This window comes from Clytia hemisphaerica, unplaced genomic scaffold (genome assembly GCF_902728285.1).
Source record: "Clytia hemisphaerica strain Z4C2 unplaced genomic scaffold, Clytia hemisphaerica genome assembly, whole genome shotgun sequence".
Taxonomy (NCBI): domain Eukaryota; kingdom Metazoa; phylum Cnidaria; class Hydrozoa; order Leptothecata; family Clytiidae; genus Clytia; species Clytia hemisphaerica.
This window is the reverse complement of record NW_027103918.1, coordinates 866,136-887,530: the sequence shown is the minus strand read 5'-3', so window position 1 is coordinate 887,530 and position 21,395 is coordinate 866,136. Positions and strand designations below refer to the sequence as shown.

The 21,395-nt window shown below is 33.4% G+C and overlaps 1 protein-coding gene across 1 annotated transcript; it reads left to right on the top strand.

Moving 5' to 3' along the window:
• The first annotated feature begins 613 nt into the window (after nucleotides 1-613).
• On the top strand, nucleotides 614-20,837 carry LOC136809633 (eukaryotic translation initiation factor 3 subunit M-like). The gene is made up of 10 exons (XM_067066179.1): nucleotides 614-780; nucleotides 6,192-6,324; nucleotides 6,646-6,781; nucleotides 9,994-10,117; nucleotides 10,433-10,527; nucleotides 11,201-11,384; nucleotides 19,133-19,214; nucleotides 19,563-19,706; nucleotides 20,392-20,452; nucleotides 20,656-20,837. The coding sequence occupies exons 1-10, from the start codon at nucleotides 733-735 to the stop codon at nucleotides 20,786-20,788; spliced, it is 1,140 nt and encodes a 379-aa protein (XP_066922280.1). The 5' UTR covers nucleotides 614-732; the 3' UTR covers nucleotides 20,789-20,837.
• Nucleotides 20,838-21,395: the final 558 nt, after the last annotated feature.

The window sequence follows — 21,395 nt, the reverse complement described above, 5'->3', positions numbered from 1 at the left end:
AAACTTTTTTTCTTTCTTAAAAAAAACGTTTCTCCGATTAAACCAACCAAATCCATTGCATTGAGACAGGGCGAGACATGGTTATAAATAAAAATTTACAATGTTGTGGTAAAGTAGGGAAGACGTTTTTTAAAGAAGAGCGCGTGTATAAACTCACCTTTTTTGAGAAAGATCAAATGAAATAACTTGATCATCAAACAAAGAAAAAGATCAATAAATAAAAGCACCAGTTGCCATTGAGTTGCTGAAGGCTTTTATAGAACATGCAAAAAATGTAGCCAGTAATTCCTTTTTTACCTTATTCACTGTTCTTAAAAAAATAATAAACGTACAAAAATGAGTTTGTGTTTTGATAAATTTTTCGCGCCAAAACTTTTCTATGACGTCTAGGCTTTTTCTTTTATTTTAAAAACGAGTGAGGCATGCGGCGAACATTTTCTTTCTCTCGCTATCAATTTTTGTTTTTTCTACACAAAAATATAAGTTATTTTAAATTATGAAAACTTATTCGTGCATAATTAGAATAATTAACATAAATCGACATAAATCATGCATGGATCGTGCATCGTGCATCGTGAATCGTTGGATCGCGCATCGTAAATTACACAAACCGCATTTTCTCATCAAAAATGGTAGCTGAGCAGTGATCACGTTGACAGAAGAAAAAGTTACCACCAGGGAAGAATCACGCACGTTTCCAACAAATTTTCAATTCGAGATCATTGAAACAAAATGGAAAGCTCTCTACCAGTATTCATTGACATTCCTGAAAAAGAACAGGTAAGATTTCAAACAGAGTTTTTTAGATTTTATTTTATTTTGTCTCTTTTGTTTACTGTACTTGGGTTGTTTGTTTTGTGGGGGTGGTGAGGTTACTTGCCAAAATTCAAGCAATCCCTTAGATCGAAATAAGTATAAAAAGGAAAGGCAGGCTAGCTCTAAAGCTCTAAAACAGCATCTAATAACATGAAAACCAGAAAATGATTCTTTGATGGGAATCAAAATTATAAAGTGCACTTACAAACATCAATATGTCAGATCTAACAAAATTATTAACGGCACTGTCATCATTCCAGACTCGATCATTCGAACTAATCGAACTGATTTTCTAATCAAACTAATCGAACTTGATCGAACCTAATCGAACGATTAGAGTTCGATTAGTCGAGCCAATCGAACCTAATCGAACACTCACAATTTTTGGTAAAATTTGAGTTCGATTAGTTCGATAAGTCGTCTGGCGATTAGTTCGATTAAGTTCGACTAGTTGGATTAGTTTGATAGGTCCTTCCATTAATTCGAACTAATCAAACTTAATCTGAATCGAACTAGTCGAACATAGTCGAATCTAATCGGACTAATAGAACTTAATCGAACACTCACAATTTTGGAGAAAATCTGAATGTTCGATTACTGTAGTTCGACTAATCCAACTTTCAGTGAGGCTGGAACTTCGATTTTTGAGGATTACGATTTTACCAGTTTTTTAGCAATTTTTGCCTCGCTAACCCAAATCTCGCAACCTCTTTACCTTAAGAAAGATCGAAATTAGAGTTTTTCAGCATTCCGAAAAAAACGCATAGCAGAATTTTTTTCACCTTTACAGGATCGATTCTCAACAACAAAATACATCTTTTGGTCTTTAGATTTGTTTCTGACGTTTTTCCTTCAAAGAATATCGATCACTTTCCTTTTTCCCTTGAGCGCGCGAGAAAAAAATGATTAGCTCGCTTTTTCGCGCGGGCGAATAAAGATGAGGTGGCAATCTTGCACTGAGGGTGCTACTTAGTTTCCGCCCTATTTTGCGCCCACGATAGTATGGTCCAAACACGGGGGTACTCTAAATGATAAACTATGTCGTTTTGTAAGTGTTAATTTTGTGAGAGATACGAATAGTATATTGAATATTATTAGCCTATTTATTTAAGTATTTTTGAGCGCAAATTTAAATATATGGTTAAATAAAAAACAAATGATAACAGTTCTGTTTATTCCTCAAACCCCCGGGAAAAGTTTTTTTGCAGACAGTTACATCAATATGCCTTTTTACCTGTCTTTAAAAATATAAATAAAATTAATCACGGAAAAGGATGCGAAAAAAAAAGACATAAGTGTGAGAACAGAGTAATCAAACTCGTTAGAAAAAGTACCCATTAGAAGTCATAAAAAATCAACCTGAATAAATGCAATCGAAATTCCAGAGAACTTCATAATTCCCCAAACAACATTATATTACTATGTCAAACTCCCATCACATAAATTTTACAATTACGTCAGAGTAGACTACGCTCGCCACCGAAGAGGTTTATTTGGAAAGGGTAATTATATTTTATTGTTCGCTTCTTTTTTAAAGATTTGCCGGGTTGGAAAAGTATGAATTTCTTTGTACATATTTTACCTACCCCAAATATTTAGGAGGCTGAGTTTTAAACGAATCGTCAAGTTGAAACGAACGATAAATGTATCAAGGTCTGTTTTATTTACCCCCTGGTGACTTAACAAAAGAGACTTAACTCGATGTTACAATCCAATTATTGAAAGTTTGTCTCAGTCTTTTTATAATGAGCGAGACATACGTTCTCTGATTACGCAATTTTCATATTGACATTTTCGAGGCATTTTGATGTAACTGGTAGACTTAGCTATTTTACAAATCTCGGAAAATAACTCCCATAGGAATTCCGATACCTAACCCGATTGGTTAATTTCGGAACGGCTGAAAGAAAGTCATAATGGCAGATAATTTTAAAAGTTTCTGAGGAAATGTGTGTAATTTATCGATGTTGATGGCTTGTTGATTCTTTAAAGAAAAAAGATAACAGGTATAGCTTTTTCTAATCCTGGAATATGGAGGTTCCAGCTACACTGACTTTAATCGTTCGATTAGGTTCGATTAAGTTCGATTAAAGTTCGATTAGTTGGATTAGAAAATCAGTTCGATTAGTTCGAATGATCGAGTCTGGATCATTGACAATAAAACAAAGGATTTTCTGTCAAGAGTCTTGTAAACATTCCAACAACTTCCATCGAAATGATCTGTCCTAACTGAGTCTACCACAGTCGGAGGATTGAGCCAGAAACTGTTGCAGAACGCTGGCAGAATGCCCGCGCGGGTGAAAAATTTAATCTGTCAATCAACTTCTCAAGCGAAAAGTACGGGAAGTAACTCTAGCTTTACGATAGTGCCGCGGATCATCAGTGGATATTATTCAATTATCACTACCCTTTATTTTCATTCCTAGAAAGAACTTTTGTAAAAAAAAAGGAAAAATAGAAAAGTTGTATTTTTTACTGGCTAGTTCGAAACGCAGGTTCAGGTTTCAGGTTTTAGGTTACAGGTTCAGGTTTCAGGTTTACAGGTTAAATCTTTTTTACAGAAATTTCAAAAATAAAATATCCCAACGTGTAGAGTGGAGCTTTATTTGCGGTTTCAACAATATATAAATTATTCTATAATTAATAAATTTAAAGAAAAACAACAATGTTTTAAAATTGAACAAAAGCTTTTCGATTAAAAACCATCTTCAGTGCTACAAATGATGTTAAAAATTGGAAATCAAAAAAGTTACAATTTGTGTGTTTAAAAGCAATTAAATGTAGTAAAAAACTGGATAAAAGAAACATACTAAAATACAAAAGGCAATGCCTGTTAAGGGAATATGTAAAAAGTAATTAAAATAATTGACTAAGTTACTCCATTTCGGAAAAGAATTAATCGGTTTGAGTCAAGTTGGTCATTTAAAGACAGTCTCTTGAGGGCTATGATAAACACATAAATTGTAACTTTTTTGATTTCCAATTTTTAACATCATTTGTAGTACTGAAGATGGTTTTTAATCGAAAAGCTTTTGCTCAATTTTAAAACATTGTTGTTTTTCTTTGAATTTATTTTTGGAATGGCAAAATTTCAAAAAAAATATTCTATAATTGTTAGTAGTCATTGAATTATCATACAAAGTATGTCAATTTCAATAATTTTTGCCATACCTGGTATCAATTTTAGAGAAGTTCATTCAATGCCAAATGTTACTTTGCCATTTTTGGACCTACCCAGGTGGGGTGGAGGTCCTATAAATTAACCCATGTTTGTTAGTTTCGTTAGTTCGTTAGTTTGTTAGTTAGTTACCAGCTTTTCTCGAGATTGGCTCATTAGTTTTTTCTGATTTTTGGCACAAAGGTGCATGAACATAAACCCTCGAATGTGACGGAGCCCGATTTTCGAAAAAAAAAATTTTGGGCAAATTTGGGCCAAAAAACAGCTTAAAAACAGGTTTTTTGGACTTTGGATCATAAATTTTTTCTGATTTTTAGCATGAAAGTAGGGTACAATCATAGTTAAAAGATGGCTCAAGCAGATTTTTGCAAAAAAAATTTTTTGGCTCAAAAATCGCATTTTTATCTATAAGAACCACTTTTAATAAGAATACATCAATGTTCTTAGCCATATTATTATTATTATTTTTATAAGTTTTTTTTTTTTTAAGATGAAAATGTCACGGTGGAGGGTAATGATTTGAGTTTTCTAGAAACACTTATTATTTTTTTGGCTAAAAAACGAATCTTTATCTATAAGAATCACTAATTATAAGCATAGATCAATGTTCTTAGCCAAATTATTATTTTATTATTATTTTTTCTAAACGAAGAAAATATCATCTTAGAGCGCGATGATTTGAGTTTTCTGTAAACACTTATTATTTTTTTGGCTGAAAAACGAATTTTTATCTATAAGAATCACTATTTATGAGCATAGATCAATGTTATTAGCCAAATTATTTTTTTATTATTATTTTTTCTAACAGAAGAAAATGTCACGATAGAGTGCGACAGTTTGAGTTTTCCGGAAACGTTACTTATTAAGCTGTGCATTTTTCTGATAGTGGTTTTTATAAAGAAAAGCGCTTAATAGCTTTTTTATTTATTTTTCAAAAATCTTTTTCAATAGTGTTGATAGTTTCTCTCAATAGGATATGCTTTCATTTTCTTTATTTTTTTGTATTTTGACCAGTTATGTCTTATGTGTTTCATTGTTTCAATGTTCACTGATTAGTTTGATAACCAGGTAGGTCCATAAAAGTATCGCTTGTTTCAGTTGGTTTCGTCATTAGCACTTAAAGATTGTGCTCTAGTTTGTCATACTGGGGCTTTCACAAAAATTTACAGGCGTCTTTGAAAAATTTAAGAAATTCTGTTTTTTCGACACTTAATCAAAAAATTTATCGAAAGTACAGGGGGGGTGAAGCAGTTAGTACAAGACATCATGCCTACTAACTGCTTTCTCGGAAGAAGTTAGTAACACCACCACCTTGGTACACTTAGTACAGTTAGTACTAACTGAATTTAGCCTTGAAAAAGGCTTTTGACCTTCATAAATTCAATAAAATCAAATCAAATAAAATTTACTATCTTAAAAATGATTCAATTTTCCATAGCTTTCAATAGGAAAAAACAACATTTTAGAAAATCAAATTTCTATTGCAACCAGCAAATTGTTTTAAAGATTTAAAAAAAAATTTTCGAAAATTTGAAAAAAAAATCTACTTCCCAAAAATTTTTTTTGGTAAAATATGGTCTTTTTTTTAAAATTTTCTCACAAAATCCTATTTTTTACACAGCTAGTACCAAAATTTGGCAAATTTTTAGCAGGGGACCACCCTTTTACCGGCATGATGTCTTGTACTAACTGCTTCACCCCCCCCCCCCTGGAAAGTACCATATATAAATGATAAACTAACAAAAGGTTTTAGCTTTTCACTTGTGAAGATTGTTTTTTTAAACTACCATCTCCAGCTTATTAGCAACAAGCAATCTTCAGACCATCCCAACAAAACTCTGCATGCTATGCGCAAAATAACACTACAATTAACCTTGTAAATCTTAATAATCCTCTACAGTATAATAACAAATGTATCAAACATTTGAGAAAGATATCAATTTTAGTAAACAGTCTGTTCTCCACTTTAACAAATTTTCCGTCAACTCTATGTATAATCCTGTAAAATCAAATAGTCTGTTTTTTGGAGATGAAAATCTAAATCTAAAATAAGGGTACATAATAAATATAGAAAAATCAGAAGAATAAGAAGAAGCCTTCATTCCGAAATAATTTTTCAAATAAATATGTCAGATTTAAATTTTTCTACAGTAACGCAGCTAACAATCATAGTTCATCGCTTTTCTTTTTCTTGTAGGCCAATGAAATCCGACAATACCTCATTTCAGCTGGAGCAGATTTGACTTCAACAAGCAAAGAGAATATTCTGGAAGAAGTCTCATGTCTTTTAGATGCTTGTGATAACTGGTTAAAATCTGCTGCTGACGCAGGTCTGTTTTATTTTCAGAAGAATGTTTATTGAGAAGGATTCTTGCTTTGTCGGCCAGTTCATCATCTATACCCAGGTTTAAAAGAAGGACTAGTTAGTTTTATTGATTCTTAAAGTTACAGCTCCCCATGTTGAGTATATTTTATTTTTTGTCTAGGGTAGTGCCTAAATTCAGTGATACAAACCTGGGTTCGGTGAAATTCATCAATAAATTGACAAAGCTCCAAAGGTGTTTTTCTGGAGTCAGGCAAGGTTTCTGACCTTCCAAAACGATCTTCTCAATATGTGTATTATTCTTTAAAATTCCCTTCTTTTATTTTAGATTTGGAGGCTTTGATGAATAGTTTTATTTACTTAATCCTCTTTTGTTCATTCGATGAGAAGCTGACCAGGAAATTCTGCACCAAAGTCACGGATGTCGGTGCTTCACAGAGCAATGCTTTATTAAGAATTAATATGTATGCTATCAAAATCATTTTATTAATATTCTTTATGTGAACCTTAAAAACAAAGTTAAAGGAAGATCTTGGTAACTCGAATCTCGAGAAAAAAGTTTCATCACAAGTGATTTTTTGGATACAAAAAGTAAAAAGAACGATAGAGAACATTTCGACACCCGTTCATAGACTTTAGTTGTTCTTAAGACTTTTCCCTTCATTTGCTAGTTTAGAAATGCCAGTCTGGAAATTGCGGCTTGTGCGCCGGAGATCTCCGGCGTAGATTTGAGGTTTGAGATCTGCTACCTTTAACTTTTCCCAGTTAAGTTGGCGCAGCTCCGGCGTAACATTTCCCTCCTTTCCAGACTGGTAGAAATGTCTTCCAATATCTTCTGGTTCCAATCGAGTTAATTATTAAACATATGTGCACAAAAGATCCTTTGTGAGTGTTTAAGAGCCATTTTTTTTAAGAGTCTTCAGGGTGTGATACCTCATCCTCTTGGATTTTGATGAAATTTTGACCAAATGATCCATCACACAAGAAAATAAGACCCTGAAAATTTCATCTTGATATCTCAAGTAGTTTTGAAGATACAGCGTCTCAAAGATAGGCTACTAAGCGGAAATTGACCCCTAAAAATCATGAACTCTGGTGGGGAGCAGATTTTGAAAGCCAATGAATTTTTATTCAAGTACATTAGAAAGCTGATTTACAGTGGATTTCAAGAACTTTTTGTAGGGAATCAGAAAAAATCAAATTGAGTCTCCAAAATTTTCCCCAAAAATCTCTAGCACCTCCTGTAGAGGGCTTCAAACTTTGTGTAATCTGGGTTTGGAAGCACTTTTAGCTGTCTGCTGATGGTCCTTGAGACTTTTTTGAAGCAAACTTTTGACCTGGAGTGGTTTACTGGTGGGTTTTGGCCACAAAAATAACATTTTTCAGGATTTCTATTTTTGCGTAACCGTCAAAAATGGCCGAAAAAATTGCTATTTTGGCTGATCTGGAGCAAAATTCAAGATGGCGTATCTTTTTGAACCCCCTACAAATTTTTTTGAAACTTTCAGTAATGCTTCCTTAGTAGGTCTAGTTTATAACCTCAAAAAATCTCAGTGGGGCCTTGAAGTCTCTTAAAGATATGATCAATTGAAAATTTGCTTAACTTCGTTGTTTTTTCCCTCCTAAAATGCTTAATCAGGCCCACTTAAGGGCTCTAAAGGTAAATTTTTGTCAAAATATTGGTTGATCTTCTCTAGCCAACTAATCATTGGCATTAAGGGAACAACTGTAAAAAAAATCAGGTCATTTCCATTAACAGATGACATTTTATGACTGTTTCTTTATTTTTAAGTTTAGAATATGTAAAAAAATGGGACTGACATCTGGCCTTTCCTACCATTCCAGGGCCTATATTTTCAGGAAAAGCCTCAACCTTTCACAGTTTGGTAAATATTACTCCTAAATATAAGCAGGTTACTTCAAATAAATGGGTTTAACAGTACTTAATTCCTATTCAAAAACTTTTTAGACTCATTCAGAAATCCTACTTTGACAATAATTTGCGCTTTACCGCAAAATTTCTAAGTCCAAGTGTCGTGATTAACTTTAGACTGTCCAATCTTTCTTGTCCAGAAGATTTAAACATCATTGTTTGCAGTATCTCAGAAAATATCACCCTAGTAATGTTGCTTAGTTATTTAAGAATCAACAAGTAAGGCTGTCAGTGTACACAAATATAGAGATATTGGACAGTCTAAAGTTAATCACGACACTTGGACTTAAAAATTTTGCGGTAAAGCGCAAATTATTGTCAAAGTAGGATTTCTGAATGAGTCTAAAAAGTTTTTGAATAGGAATTAAGTACTGTTAAACCCATTTAGTTGAAGTAACCTGCTTATATTTAAGAATAATATTCACCAAACTGTGAAAGGTTGAGGCTTTTCCTGAAAATATAGGCCCTGGAATGGTAGGAAAGGCCAGATGTCAGTCTCATTTTTTTTTACATATTCTATACTTAAAAATAAAGAAACAGTCATAAAATGTCATCTGTTAATGGAAATGACCTGAATTTTTTTACAGTTGTTCCCTTAATGCCAATGATTAGTTGGCTAGAGAAGATCAACCAATATTTTGACAAGAATTTACCTTTAGAGCCCTTAAGTGGGCCTGATTTAGCATTTTAGGAGGGAAAAAACAATGAAGTTAAGCAAATTTTCAATCGATCATATCTTTAAGAGACTTCAAGGCCCCACTGAGATTTTTTGAGGTTATAAACTAGACCTACTAAGGAAGCATTACTGAAAGTTTCAAAAAAATTTGTAGGGGGTTCAAAAAGATACGCCATCTTGAATTTTGCTCCAGATCTGCCAAAATAGCAATTTTTTCGGCCATTTTTGACGGTTACGCAAAAATAGAAATCCTGAAAATGTTATTTTTGTGGCCAAAACCCACCAGTAAACCACTCCAGGTCAAAAGTTTGCTTCAAAAAAGTCTCCAACGGACCATCAGCAGACAGCTAAAAGTGCTTCTAAACCCAGATTACACAAAGTTTGAAGCCCTCTACAGGAGATACTAAAGATTTTCGGGGAAAATTTTGGAGACTCAATTTGATTTTTTCTGATTCCCTACAAAAAGTTCTTGAAATCCACTGTAAATCAGCTTTCTAATGTACTTGAATAAAAATTCATTGGCTTTCAAAATCTGCTCCCCACCAGAGTTCATGATTTTTAGGGGTCAATTTTCGCTTAGTAGCCTATCTTTGAGACGCTGTATCTTCAAAACTACTTGAGATATCAAGGTGAAATTTTCATAGTCTTATTTTCTTGTGTGATGGATCATTTGGTCAAAATTTCATCAAAATCTAAGAGGGTGAGGTATCACACTTTCTTTATTCTGAAGATTTTTAAAAAAAATGGCTCTTAAGGAAGTTTCTGAACATTCTGGAACGTTCTAGGAGTTTTATGGGATATTCTAATTTTGAAGATCGGTCTCTATCAGTCGAGGATAACCTTAATTGTGGTAATAGCATGTATGGGTTACAATCTCTTTTAAGCTTATCATGAATTGCATTTACCTTAATTGTGGTATCACCGCATTATCCTTGACTATATACAGATTGTATTTTGTTCTATCAAGATTGAACTATCAAAGTTAAGAAAAGCTTCAAATTCTCACATACTTCACTTCTGATTTTTAGCTTTACATATGATTTTGAATCTGATTTTTTCCATTAAAGATTAAAGAATTTGTTCACCGCGCTCCCTGCAACTAGTGGTTTACGTTTCGACACATACTTGGGTCAAGTAAACTTGGCATCTAAATTTGGTTTGACTGATGATATTGAGACACAATTGAAAGTTGTAAGTATTCTGAAAAAGTAATGAAACTTGTTTTTTTGATTGACTCAAGCTTATACCTGATAATTTTGAGAATAGTTATTAAATTAATGAGTGTACCAGAAAGAAAGTTACCTTCTTTGACAACTAATTTCTCGAGTTAAATTATTTATCCTTCCTCTTTCCAATGATAGTAGATTTGATTCTTTAAAAAGAGAACTCGCGAAATTTCACTTACTAAAAGAGGGTAACTTATTTCTGGCACACCTGGTATTGATTTGTCAGTCACTCAATTGTGCAGATTGGAAAGTATTACATCTCACTTATTTTACCTTCCAGGTCGATGATTGGTTGAATAAATGGAATGTGATTATCGAAAACAGAAGGACTTGTTATAGAGATTTGCATGGTGCACTCAAGGATCAACAAAAGAGGTATCACACCATATTGTTTGTTGAGTGAAATACTACTTTTTATTTTTTGAACCACCTCGGAGGCGATTTTTTGAAAGTTTCATCTTCAAAAATCAGTTTTATTGACAATTTTTGCAGATTTTCATTTGACTTTTTCCTTGTATTTCTTTGTTATTTTCACAAAAAACATTATTAATAAACAATGCCCACCATCAAGCATGATTCAATTGTCAATAAAACTGATGTTAGTAACTGGAACTTTTTTTTTCTATTCTCCCTACTCCCCTTCCTATCCCCCCATCAACAATGAATGCTGAAATTTAATGGTTGTTTTCATTTTCTCTTTATTGCTATCTAACTTTCATCATCAGGTCCATTCAGCATATAGCTTGTTTATATTTTCTCTTTGCATTTTTTCCATGGTCAAGTTAGTATAGCCCTTCAGCTCATAATATCACAGCTAGAATATGACAGATCTCTGATTATCTAAAATGCATGAAAGCTGGCTTCTGTATCGGTCTATTTTCTTTTTTTACTTCCTGACACTTTCAGTTCTGTTGTAATTTTTTTCCCAAGAAGAAGAAAATATTGCAGAGTTTGGAAAGTTCACTATATAGTCGTTCGGTTTTTACAATCATTGCAAAACTTCTAACTCTAAATGTTGTAATAGTGGTATTGTATGATTTCTCTTCAGCGAGGAGGCAACTCGTGTTATATTGAAATTACTGTCCACATATGACGAAAGCAGTGCCACACAAGCAAAAGAGGATGCTGAGAAATGTGTTTTAGATTTCATTGGAAAACAAGACGTTTTTATCATGGACCATTTATTGAAACTGAAACCTGTGGAAATCCTGGCTGGACAACCCATTCATAAGGTAAATGATAATGTTCTTCATTATAAATGTAAATGGTAGATTGAAAACCTGTAAAAACTGATTCAGTCGGTCGTTTTGTCAATAGGCCATCATTTTGCACCATGAAATAAATGAAAGACTCTTTTGAGTTGAAATTTATTTTGCAGTATGTATATAATATGCATATATAAGCTGTCAAAGTGACCTTTCGCTATTGAAGGAAAGTTGAATTTCAATGAAAGGAAGAAATTCGTCAAAAATGCCCGAAAAATCTGGTAAAATTTATAAATATAAAAAATACAATACAGTAGCGTAGACAGAGAGGCGCAAAATTTGTGAGATGATTATTGTGTCATAAAAATCTGCTCTCCTACACAAATTTTGCGCCCCCTTGTCTACGCTACTGCAATACATCAAATATTGGCTACGAGATAAATCCAGCCTTACACTTTTAGACTTGATCCAGTCAAGAATCAAACATCAGAGAACAAGTTCGTTCAAAATAAATCAAAATGGTTTTGATGAAGATCTAAAACCCTTTCGAGGCTCTAGTTTCAAAATTTATTCGTTTAATTACTAAAAAGTGATCTTCAATCATACAAAAGGCTATTGTGATTGCCAATTTTAGAATAAAAATTTGATAGGTCGATTTTAAACGTTATCGAGCACTTTCTGAAAGTAACTTTTTTATTCATCGATTATACTTCGGATCTAATCAAGTAAATTTAATAAACAACCCCTCAATATTCGAAATTTATCTTTTTTTCTTTCCGCCTGAAAACGGTTGGTTCATTTTAATCTTTTAAAACTCGGAAAATTTTACTTGGAAGAGAGAAAATTTTTTACGGCGCACCCATAGGCTCAAATACTTTGTTTTGCAACAAACGTGCGCAATTTTAATGCGTTTTTTTGGACCTACCTCGGAGGTCCTTTAATTTTACTTTTTTCGTTCGTCCGTCTGTTCGTCTGTTCGTCAGCTTTTTTCTGTGTTTCCCGGCAAACCTTTTTTAGCCATAAAAATTATGGATTTTCTCTATTATTTGGGGAAATTCCATTTTGTCATTTTTAGGGAAAATGAGCATTTCTCGCGATTGACTGGTATTTTTTTTCTGAGTTTTTGCACAACGATGTGAAATAGTATTGTTTAAAATCTGGTGGAGCCCGATTTTCGAAAATAAAAGTTTTGAGCAAATCTGAGCCAAAAAGCGCCTAAAAAAAGGTTTTTTTTGGACTTTCTGTGAAATTCCTTCATTAGTTTTTCCTGATTTTTTACACAGTGATACTGAGTGATACGAAATTTTAATCCTTAAAATGTATGACTTCAAGATTTTTAACAGAAAAATTTCTAGCCAAATTTGGGCCAAATTTTGTATTCGTGGACGTTGCTACATTAGATTTTATCTTTAAAGAGCTATCTTCGCAGGAAAGAAAGGATTGTTTTTGTTTATGCCCAAAAATCCTTTTATATAGGGCCCTTTTCCATCGGAAAGCCAGTGTGAAACGAGCTTCATCATGTTTTTCTAGCTTACGTATTTCTATGCTATGCTATTGTCTTTTCTTTTTCTTTTCTACGTTTTCATCCTCATTCAGCACGTTTCTGACTATCTATCTTAGGGAGGTCCATTCAGCATGTTGCTCATTAATTTCACAAATCTTTCTTATTTCTTATTGTTATTATTAACCAGACTAAGGGTTTGATCGTCTCATAATTCATAAACTAAGAGCTATACAAAATTTGTTATGAGGGGGGGGGGGCTGTTGAATAGAAGAAATCAAAATGTTACACCTAAAAAGCTTTGGGATTTCTCACCCCGATATGGAAGTTGCTAAGCCTTCTCGACCCGTTTCCAGAACTGAAATGACAAATTCAATTTGTGAGGTGACATAATATTATATATAAGTCAGTAAGGTGAGATTAGATTTTACAAATAAATTCAAAAGCTGAACTAAACATATTTCATTTTCCACGCATCATGAACTCTTGCATCCCTTATGACATATTTCATATTTGTAAGAACAAGTCATGATGTCTTTATCACATGAAGCCTCTTCTACGATACTGGCACACTAAAATGAAAAGAAAATAAAGTTGCCATATATTTCTTTGAACTCTGATGGATTCAGCGGGTTGGTGGTAACAATCGAAGACCTTAATTTCTCTCTTGGAGTAAACTCCTTGGACCCCTTGTCCATTGGAAAAAATTGGTCAAAAATATAATGGTCATTGTGAAAGTTATAAAAGCTGAAATCGAAATCTCTTGTAGAAGTTAATACAACTTATAACTTTAACTTTGTAAAGGAGTACGGTTAAGTGATTTTAAGATGAACAATTTGTATTCTATCGATGTTGAAATAGACAGTTTTCATCTTAGATTCTTTTCAATTTATTTCATAATAATTCATTATAAACAGCTGACAGTCAGCGTGGAAAATCCAACCAACAATAAAAAGCACTTAAAATTATGGAATCCCAGCTAAATTTAATGAGCTGCAAACAAACAAAAAAGGAATTCAATCCCCATCAACTTCATCTTAGAAATTCTTTCTCCATCACCATTGAAATTTGGCTTTTTTACGTACACCCTTTTTTGCATGAGAACTAGTAAATTTTGGCTTAGGCTGGGCTGTTCTTAATTTTTTGAAATTTTCATGCCTTTAAATGTTCTCAAAATATTCTTATTGTAATATGACTTTAGAACATTTTTTTCATTTTCCGACGTCTGTACATTTTTCGAGCCTTTATGAATGATTTAGCGGGAAGAATTTATAAAGACTTTAAACACTGTTGTGTAAGGGTGTTAATTTATATCTTTAATTCGGCCTTGGTCCTATTTAGTTTCTTTTAAATATTCACTAGAGCTGAGCCTTTTTTGTTCTTAATCTGTTCTTAGAATTGTCCTTGTGTTCTCATAAAATTGTTCTTATAAAAAGAGCGTGTATCCCAGCCGCTAAAAAATTTTCATTGAATCACTGAAACAGGGGTATTGCAGTCAGTAGTTCTCCAAACGTCCTTTCTATCAAATTGCAGGTAGTTGTATTCTAAAAGCAGCAGCCTTACCTTGCAAGCACATGCAGTTCGACATGATGTACGTTCAAGCGTACATTTCATATCATCTTTGTAGTCTTTGGATGCTGATCGACAAGTACTGTATTTTATAGAACACTATAAAACAACAGATAAATATTGTTTCTGAGTGATTTAAATCGTTGGTCTTTATAGATTGTTAAGTGACTCAAAAGGAAAGCTACAAGCCGTATATATATAAAAGTTGCGAAGCGATCCAGAGCCTCCTCGATTCGCAAGTTGCAAGCAAGAAATTTAAGACATACAAACACTGTATATTCAATGGCATTTGTGAAGTTTTACTTAATACATTCGCTGCAGTCTTTCCCAATATCCTTTCATTCGCAAAAAATTTATAGTCCCTCTCTATAACAATGACATCTGTAGATTCTCTCATTGATGAAAAATGAAGACAACAATATAAGAAAAGTAAGATGAAAACACTACAGTAACACATTCAGGGCATTTTGAATTTAAAAAAATAAAAAACAAACTGTACCCTTATATAATCATAAAGGTTGGTGAGTCCAGTCAAAACACAGATTTGATCTGTAGCGTCACGCTTCACCTTCACAAAAAATTTCATAATTAAAAAAAAAGTCATTTTGCATTATCATAATATACTAATAATGTTAAAAAAAGGAAAAAACTTTCAAAACAGGACAAAGCAATTTCATATTCATAATTTCCAACAGATTGCAAGGAGGGAAAACCCCCCTCGCTTATTAAATTTTGAGATTTCTTCCAACCCCCCTGCACCCTGCTTATTCCAAACCCCCCGACTAACCGAGAGTATTAGACAAACGTGGAAGAAAATTTCCAAATTGACAGCTTTCCACATTTAAAACACAATTATATACCGTGAGATGGGGTAACTTGCATCAGTGGAGGCTAACATGCATAGCCCTCAAATAAATGACCTGACTGGTCATTAAAACACAAAGTTAAATCAAAACAAAAATGGTAGAGTAGAGCTGTGAGCGGAGCTGCGTAGTTGTATTTTAATGACCAGCCAGGTCATTAATTTGAGGGCTATGCATGTTAGCCTCCACTGATGCAAGTTACCCAATCTCACGGTACCAAGTTCAAAACAGAATTTATTTCCACATTTGTAAGGTATGCGAACAAAAAGGAGAAAAGAGACTATTTTAATCTAACGTTTCCAGTCCATCTAAAAAGAACGACAATCAAATATCTATTAAAAAGCACCAAAAAAAGAACAACAAACCCTAACTAATCAAAGAACAACATATTTTGCCATCCACTACCCCGACCGAAAGTGAATGTACCACGATTCATTCATCATTTTTTGTAACAGGAATTAACTACATATGGTTTAAAAGAACGCAAAATTATGCATGCGAGTAAGTCTCTATTTGGGTGAGGTGGAAAGATTAGATGAAATAACTCATAAGCAACAAAGGTTTTTCAAAGTTTTTAGTTGACGACAAAAGGCATGTCAAAGAAGGTTCAAAAGTTCACGGCAAAAGTTAAGAAAATTTTCAAGTATGTTGTCAACAAAACTTTTCCACATTCAAAAAATGCACAAAGAACATTTCAAAGTAAGTTCTGCAGAAGCTAAGTTCTGGGTTCACCTCGATTCAGCCGGTTTACCAGATGAGTTCATCTCGGTTCCATCCCCCGCGGTTCACCTTTTTCTAATTTACTTGCCAGTTAAGTCAATGTTGTAGAAGAAGAAGAACTCAGTGAAATCCAATTATCAATCAGTCCATTTTGCTCCAAGGTTGAGTTAAAACTAACCTAAGTCAGTGAAAGTTATAAAATTGTCCTGTTTTCGCAATCAAGAAATTTAATCTCTCAACCATCAAAATGGAAACAGATTTAGATTCCCTAGTAATGCATTTTCAAAATGAGTTTCAATATTGAGGTTAGGAACTAGTTTTCTTGGAGGGTTTGATGCCTGATCATAGCAAAATATTTTTAATTGAGACAATCAAATATTCAGAAATGTTGACAATTGTTTTACTTTTCGTAGCTATTGTGCGAGATGGACAATTTGCAGAATCATACAAGTCTTGAAGCAACTGTCCATGTGGGTCATTAACTAATCTTGAAACTTCATTTTTTATTGAATGATGGTTAAAACGATTAGGAAACTCAATATGACAGATAGTTTCATATGTAGTTTTCTCTGAAGCATTATAACATGTTTGACATAATATACACTCTAAGCTAGATATGGTAAAAACAGATTCTTTTGTCTGGTGCAGAACTTAGATTTAAATCATAAATTTGGTACAGCAAATATATTAGACATTTTTGAGCAACAAACTGTTGAAAGTGACTGTGATCATAATCCGGCCCAAGACAAAAAGAAGGAATCAAATGGTATGTTTCAATCGGTGCATTTGACATAGCGATAAACAATTCCCTAATCATTAACTTTCCTGAGTTACCACAGTTAATGTCAAAATTATAAACAAAGTCACGAAAACTTTTGACAGAATAATGCTTGAATAACAGAATTAAAAAAGCAGACATATTGACCCAAATTTCTTAGCCCAGCTAATGGAAAAAGTCTTGATTGTCCTGATATTTTGACGAAAACGATGAGAGAAATATAGAAATAGTGGATATTTAGGACTGTTCTGTTTTAGTCGGACGTCAAATTTTTTATTTAAAAAGTGTCGGTGTTGATATTTCTTAATCAGATCAGATAGTTACAGACAGACAGACAGGATGCTGGGAAATTTAACTCTTGTGTCAAGCATCAAGAAAAATTTCTCTCAAGTGAAAAGAAAACTATGACTGTAAAAGGTGGAGTGCAATTTCCTTCCCACTGCTAAAAAAGTGAGTGAGGAAAAAGTCAACAAATATATACTTCCTTGTTGGTGCACAAAGTTGGGTTTTATTGAATCCAAAATGTTATGGTGGATGAAACTGATTATATGATTTTTCCAAATGATAATCGCCACAGCAGAGCAATAAATTCACTAAGCTGGTAGCTAGTTGGTAGAGTTTTCCAAAAGCTTCCAGGTCGATAAAATTCTTTCAGTATAAAAGATTCTTCGAATAAAAAATTCACAAAATGGTTTTTTTATTCTTTCAGTATAAAAGATTCTTCGAATAAAAAATTCACAAAATGGTTTCGATAAATAAAAATAAAAAGATCGAAACCATAACAACGAAAATATCAACCAATCAGTTGTCTGATAGTACGAAAATATCAACCAATCAGCTGTCTCATAGGTGAAGGAAGAGATACAAAATATACGGAAACGACGAAATGTCTCCTTTGGAAAAAAGCCCTAACTCGGACATTTTCGGTGCCGTAAAGATCAACTTTATTAACGAAACCATCTACCAAACTGAGATTGATACCTATATTTGGACGCGAAACACAACCTTGAACGAAATACTTATCTACATTTAACAGATGGGAACTAAATTTTCATTTTCCTTCTGCGCTTCCCTGGTATATAGAGTTTAAAGGTACGCACACACTATAGCAAAACTGCTTCGCTCATGTATATTCGCTTCGCAATGAATTTTCAACTCAGTAAATGATCACTTAATATATTCAAAAGGAAAGCTATGAATTTTCAACTCAGTAAATAAGCACTTAGATTTAAAAGAAAAGCTATGAATTCTCAATTCAGTAAATGATCACTTACCATTAAGGAACCTCGAACATTTGTTTTGGAAAAATCTGAAAAAAAAACGAGAAAAACATTATAGGTAGTAGCATCTCTACGCTCCGAAATTTTCACGTATCACTGGCTGCTCCAATTTGGTTGGGGAATTTACATGGACAAAATTGAAACTGGGCATGTGCTTAGTACCCTTTTCACGCATCGAAAGTTTCTTTAAGGATGACAGAAAACCAAATTATTCTCTGAAAGTTTCCCAAAATCATTCAAATTCGCCTTCAGTGCCATTTAAGGAGAAAGTCTTCAAAGGTATTTTTAATTTTCTGGCTCTCACAAAAAACAATTTCGCCTAACCAACCTCTATCGCCATGGCTACATTAAACCTGTAGGGGTCTTACCTGCAGCAACAACAACTACAATATAACGACGAAAGTCAAGACGAAGAATAGTTTTGATGAATTCATGATTGATAGATGCAAAAATCTCTTAAAGATTTTTTTACAAAATGTTCAAATTTGCTAAATTGAATGCTTCAGGGGCAATTTTCGTTGCATTTTATAATTTTTAAATCGCCTATGTGTACATAGCTGAATAATGGAAGCTGTGTTTTATTAGTCAGCAATCAGTACACATTTCAAAATTTAAGCCTAAAAAATATAGAAATTTCATTTTGATTACTCATGAGATAATTACTATATTTTTCTTCGGCTGTCTAAATAGTCTATTGAAGATGAAGAAATCTTCTTTCTTGGAAAAAAACTTGATATACTACACTCAGCTTTCATAATTTAGTTGTGTATTGGTTGATTTCGACATCGCCGTATCTTACATAAAATTACCCAAATATTAACAGTAATATATCTTTTTACTGATCTCGCCACGCAACGTGAATAATTTCAAGTTAGAGAGAAAAAAGTTGCTTTCATGAGAGCAAGAAAACATTATTTCCTCGAATAAACAACGCGGTGTTGTTTAATTTTTCAAGATTTTATGCGTGCAAAGTGCGACGCTAAATAGAGGAAAAACATACGGTATAAAACCTCAAAATATCATATTTTACAATAATCTTCAACGTCCTTAATTTCCGTTTACAGTTATTGGAAATCCTTGTTTCGGGACAGTTATCAGACTATAAAGAATTTTACAATGCCAATAAAGAATTCGTTGATAAATCTGGTGAGTTATTTTTTGGGCTCGAGGCGTTATTCAAAGTCGCACATTACAGGTTTTTCCCAATTTTCTTTCTCATTTCTTCACCGCATCGTTTTGTATGAGATAAACGGAGATAATGGCCACATTCTTTTTCACCGTTCTCAACATCAAGACTGTAAAGACAAAGAAAGGGAAAGAGAGATTCCAAGTCTCTTGCCTAATTATGATCGAGTTATTTTTGTGTAGACTTAGTCAATGATGCCATCTTTTTATAAATATTATTCAATTTTTGAAGAATCACATTCACCTGTGAATCAACGAAACTAATATCTTTCCAACGGTTAAATACTGATTCTTCATCCATATTTTCAGGCTTGGTACACGATCATATTATTGAGAAGATGCGCATTCTGACCATGCTTTCATTAGCCATCAACAACAAAGAAATTTCTTTCGCACAAATCAAAGAATCTTTACACTTAGATGAAGATGATATTGAAGATTTCGTCATCGATTGTAAGTGCTTTCAAAAGTCACTTTCATGGGGATGAAAGCACAGATATCTTATATAAAACACTAGATAGAGCACCTCTGTATTTACCAAGCAACGGCATTTGAAACAAAATAATCCGCCATCTTTGCTGAATATAGGTCACAGTAGAAACCTTGGTTTTCACTGTTTAAATTTTTTTTACAAGGCATTGACTTCAATATTTCATTGATCACGCAAGTAAATGGGGACGTCTTTTGGTTTAAGATGGTGGATTATTTTGCTTCAGCTAAGGACGGCGTAGCTCTATCTGGTGTTTTAGATAAGACATCTGTGGATGAAAGGCGATTTCCTTTCCAAAAGTAGATTAACTTTTGCGGGGATTGAATTCATCGAATTTTGCGAACTTTTCGAATTTTGGCTAAAATCGCCAAATTAAATCCACACCAAATTAATCCACTGTTAAGTTAGTACACTACTCAATGTTGGTCAATTTACGATTCAGCTTTGTTATGCTTTCAAATTTATCTTGACCCACACTGTTTAGAGTAGTGGCCTCATTAGGCAACTCCGATTAAAGCCATTTTGGCTAGCAAGGATTGACCAACTGCCTCCAGGGCTTATGATATGATATAGCTCAGTGTATCGCGGTCGATGAGATTTTTCTAACATGGTTTTTATTAATTTTTCAATTTGTTATGTTTTTTTTAGTTGTGAAATCTGGATTAGCACATGCTAAAATTGACCAAATCAATGAAAAGATTGTAATCAGGTAAGACCTTGATAGACTTTAAGCAGTTCCTTTGCAATAGCCTTGCAAACTTTTGGGTAATTACTAAGCACAAATATTTCTCTCAAACACGTTAAATGCAACTGGAGTTCTTTATCGCAAAATTAAGGTGAAAAGCGCTATTTCAAGGCTTCGTAACAAAAGTTTGACTGACTTTGGTTGAATTTTTCTCATCGAATTTTCAGGTCAACGAGTCGCAGAACCTTCGGTAAAGGAGAATGGGAAGAGCTACAAGACAGATTGCAAATCTGGTTGGATAATTTATCTCTCATTAAAACGAGTATGGAACAAGTGGTTAAGCATGGTCATGGAGGGTAGATATCGTTTGTTTAAGTAGAAAAAAAAAAAAAAATTCTATTTATCAAAATTCTTTTAATGGTTACATTTTTCTCTCGATCTTGAGTGTCAATGATTGACATTCACACAATACTGCTTTCTACTCCCAACTACAAAACTCAAAATCCCCTACATCGTCGAGCAGGTTTTGGTAATCTTCTTCTGCTTTCCTCCGATGACTTTTCCACGTGAGCAACTTTCGCCTAATTTTTAATTAAAAGATGCTGTCAATCAAACGAAATGTTTAAAATGTGGTCAATAAAAAAAAAATCTCTGTAGAAAACGTAGATTATGCATCGACTTATTTCGGACGAAATCCGTGTGTTAAAGAAACACAATGGTACATTTGAAACACCATAGAAAACAATACTCTACACGCCAGGCAGACAGACAGACAGACAACCTATAACTCCCCTCGTGCATTGAAGGCCGTACACTAGACATACATTAGACTCTGAGGGAAAAACGTCTCTCCTTTACAATCAATGAGATAAATTTTTGTAGCGATATATTTCTGCTCGTCTTTGATTTCAATGTCGCATTGCTTGCCAAAAAATTCTTCCCAACAAATCTTTTTCCTCAAAGGAAA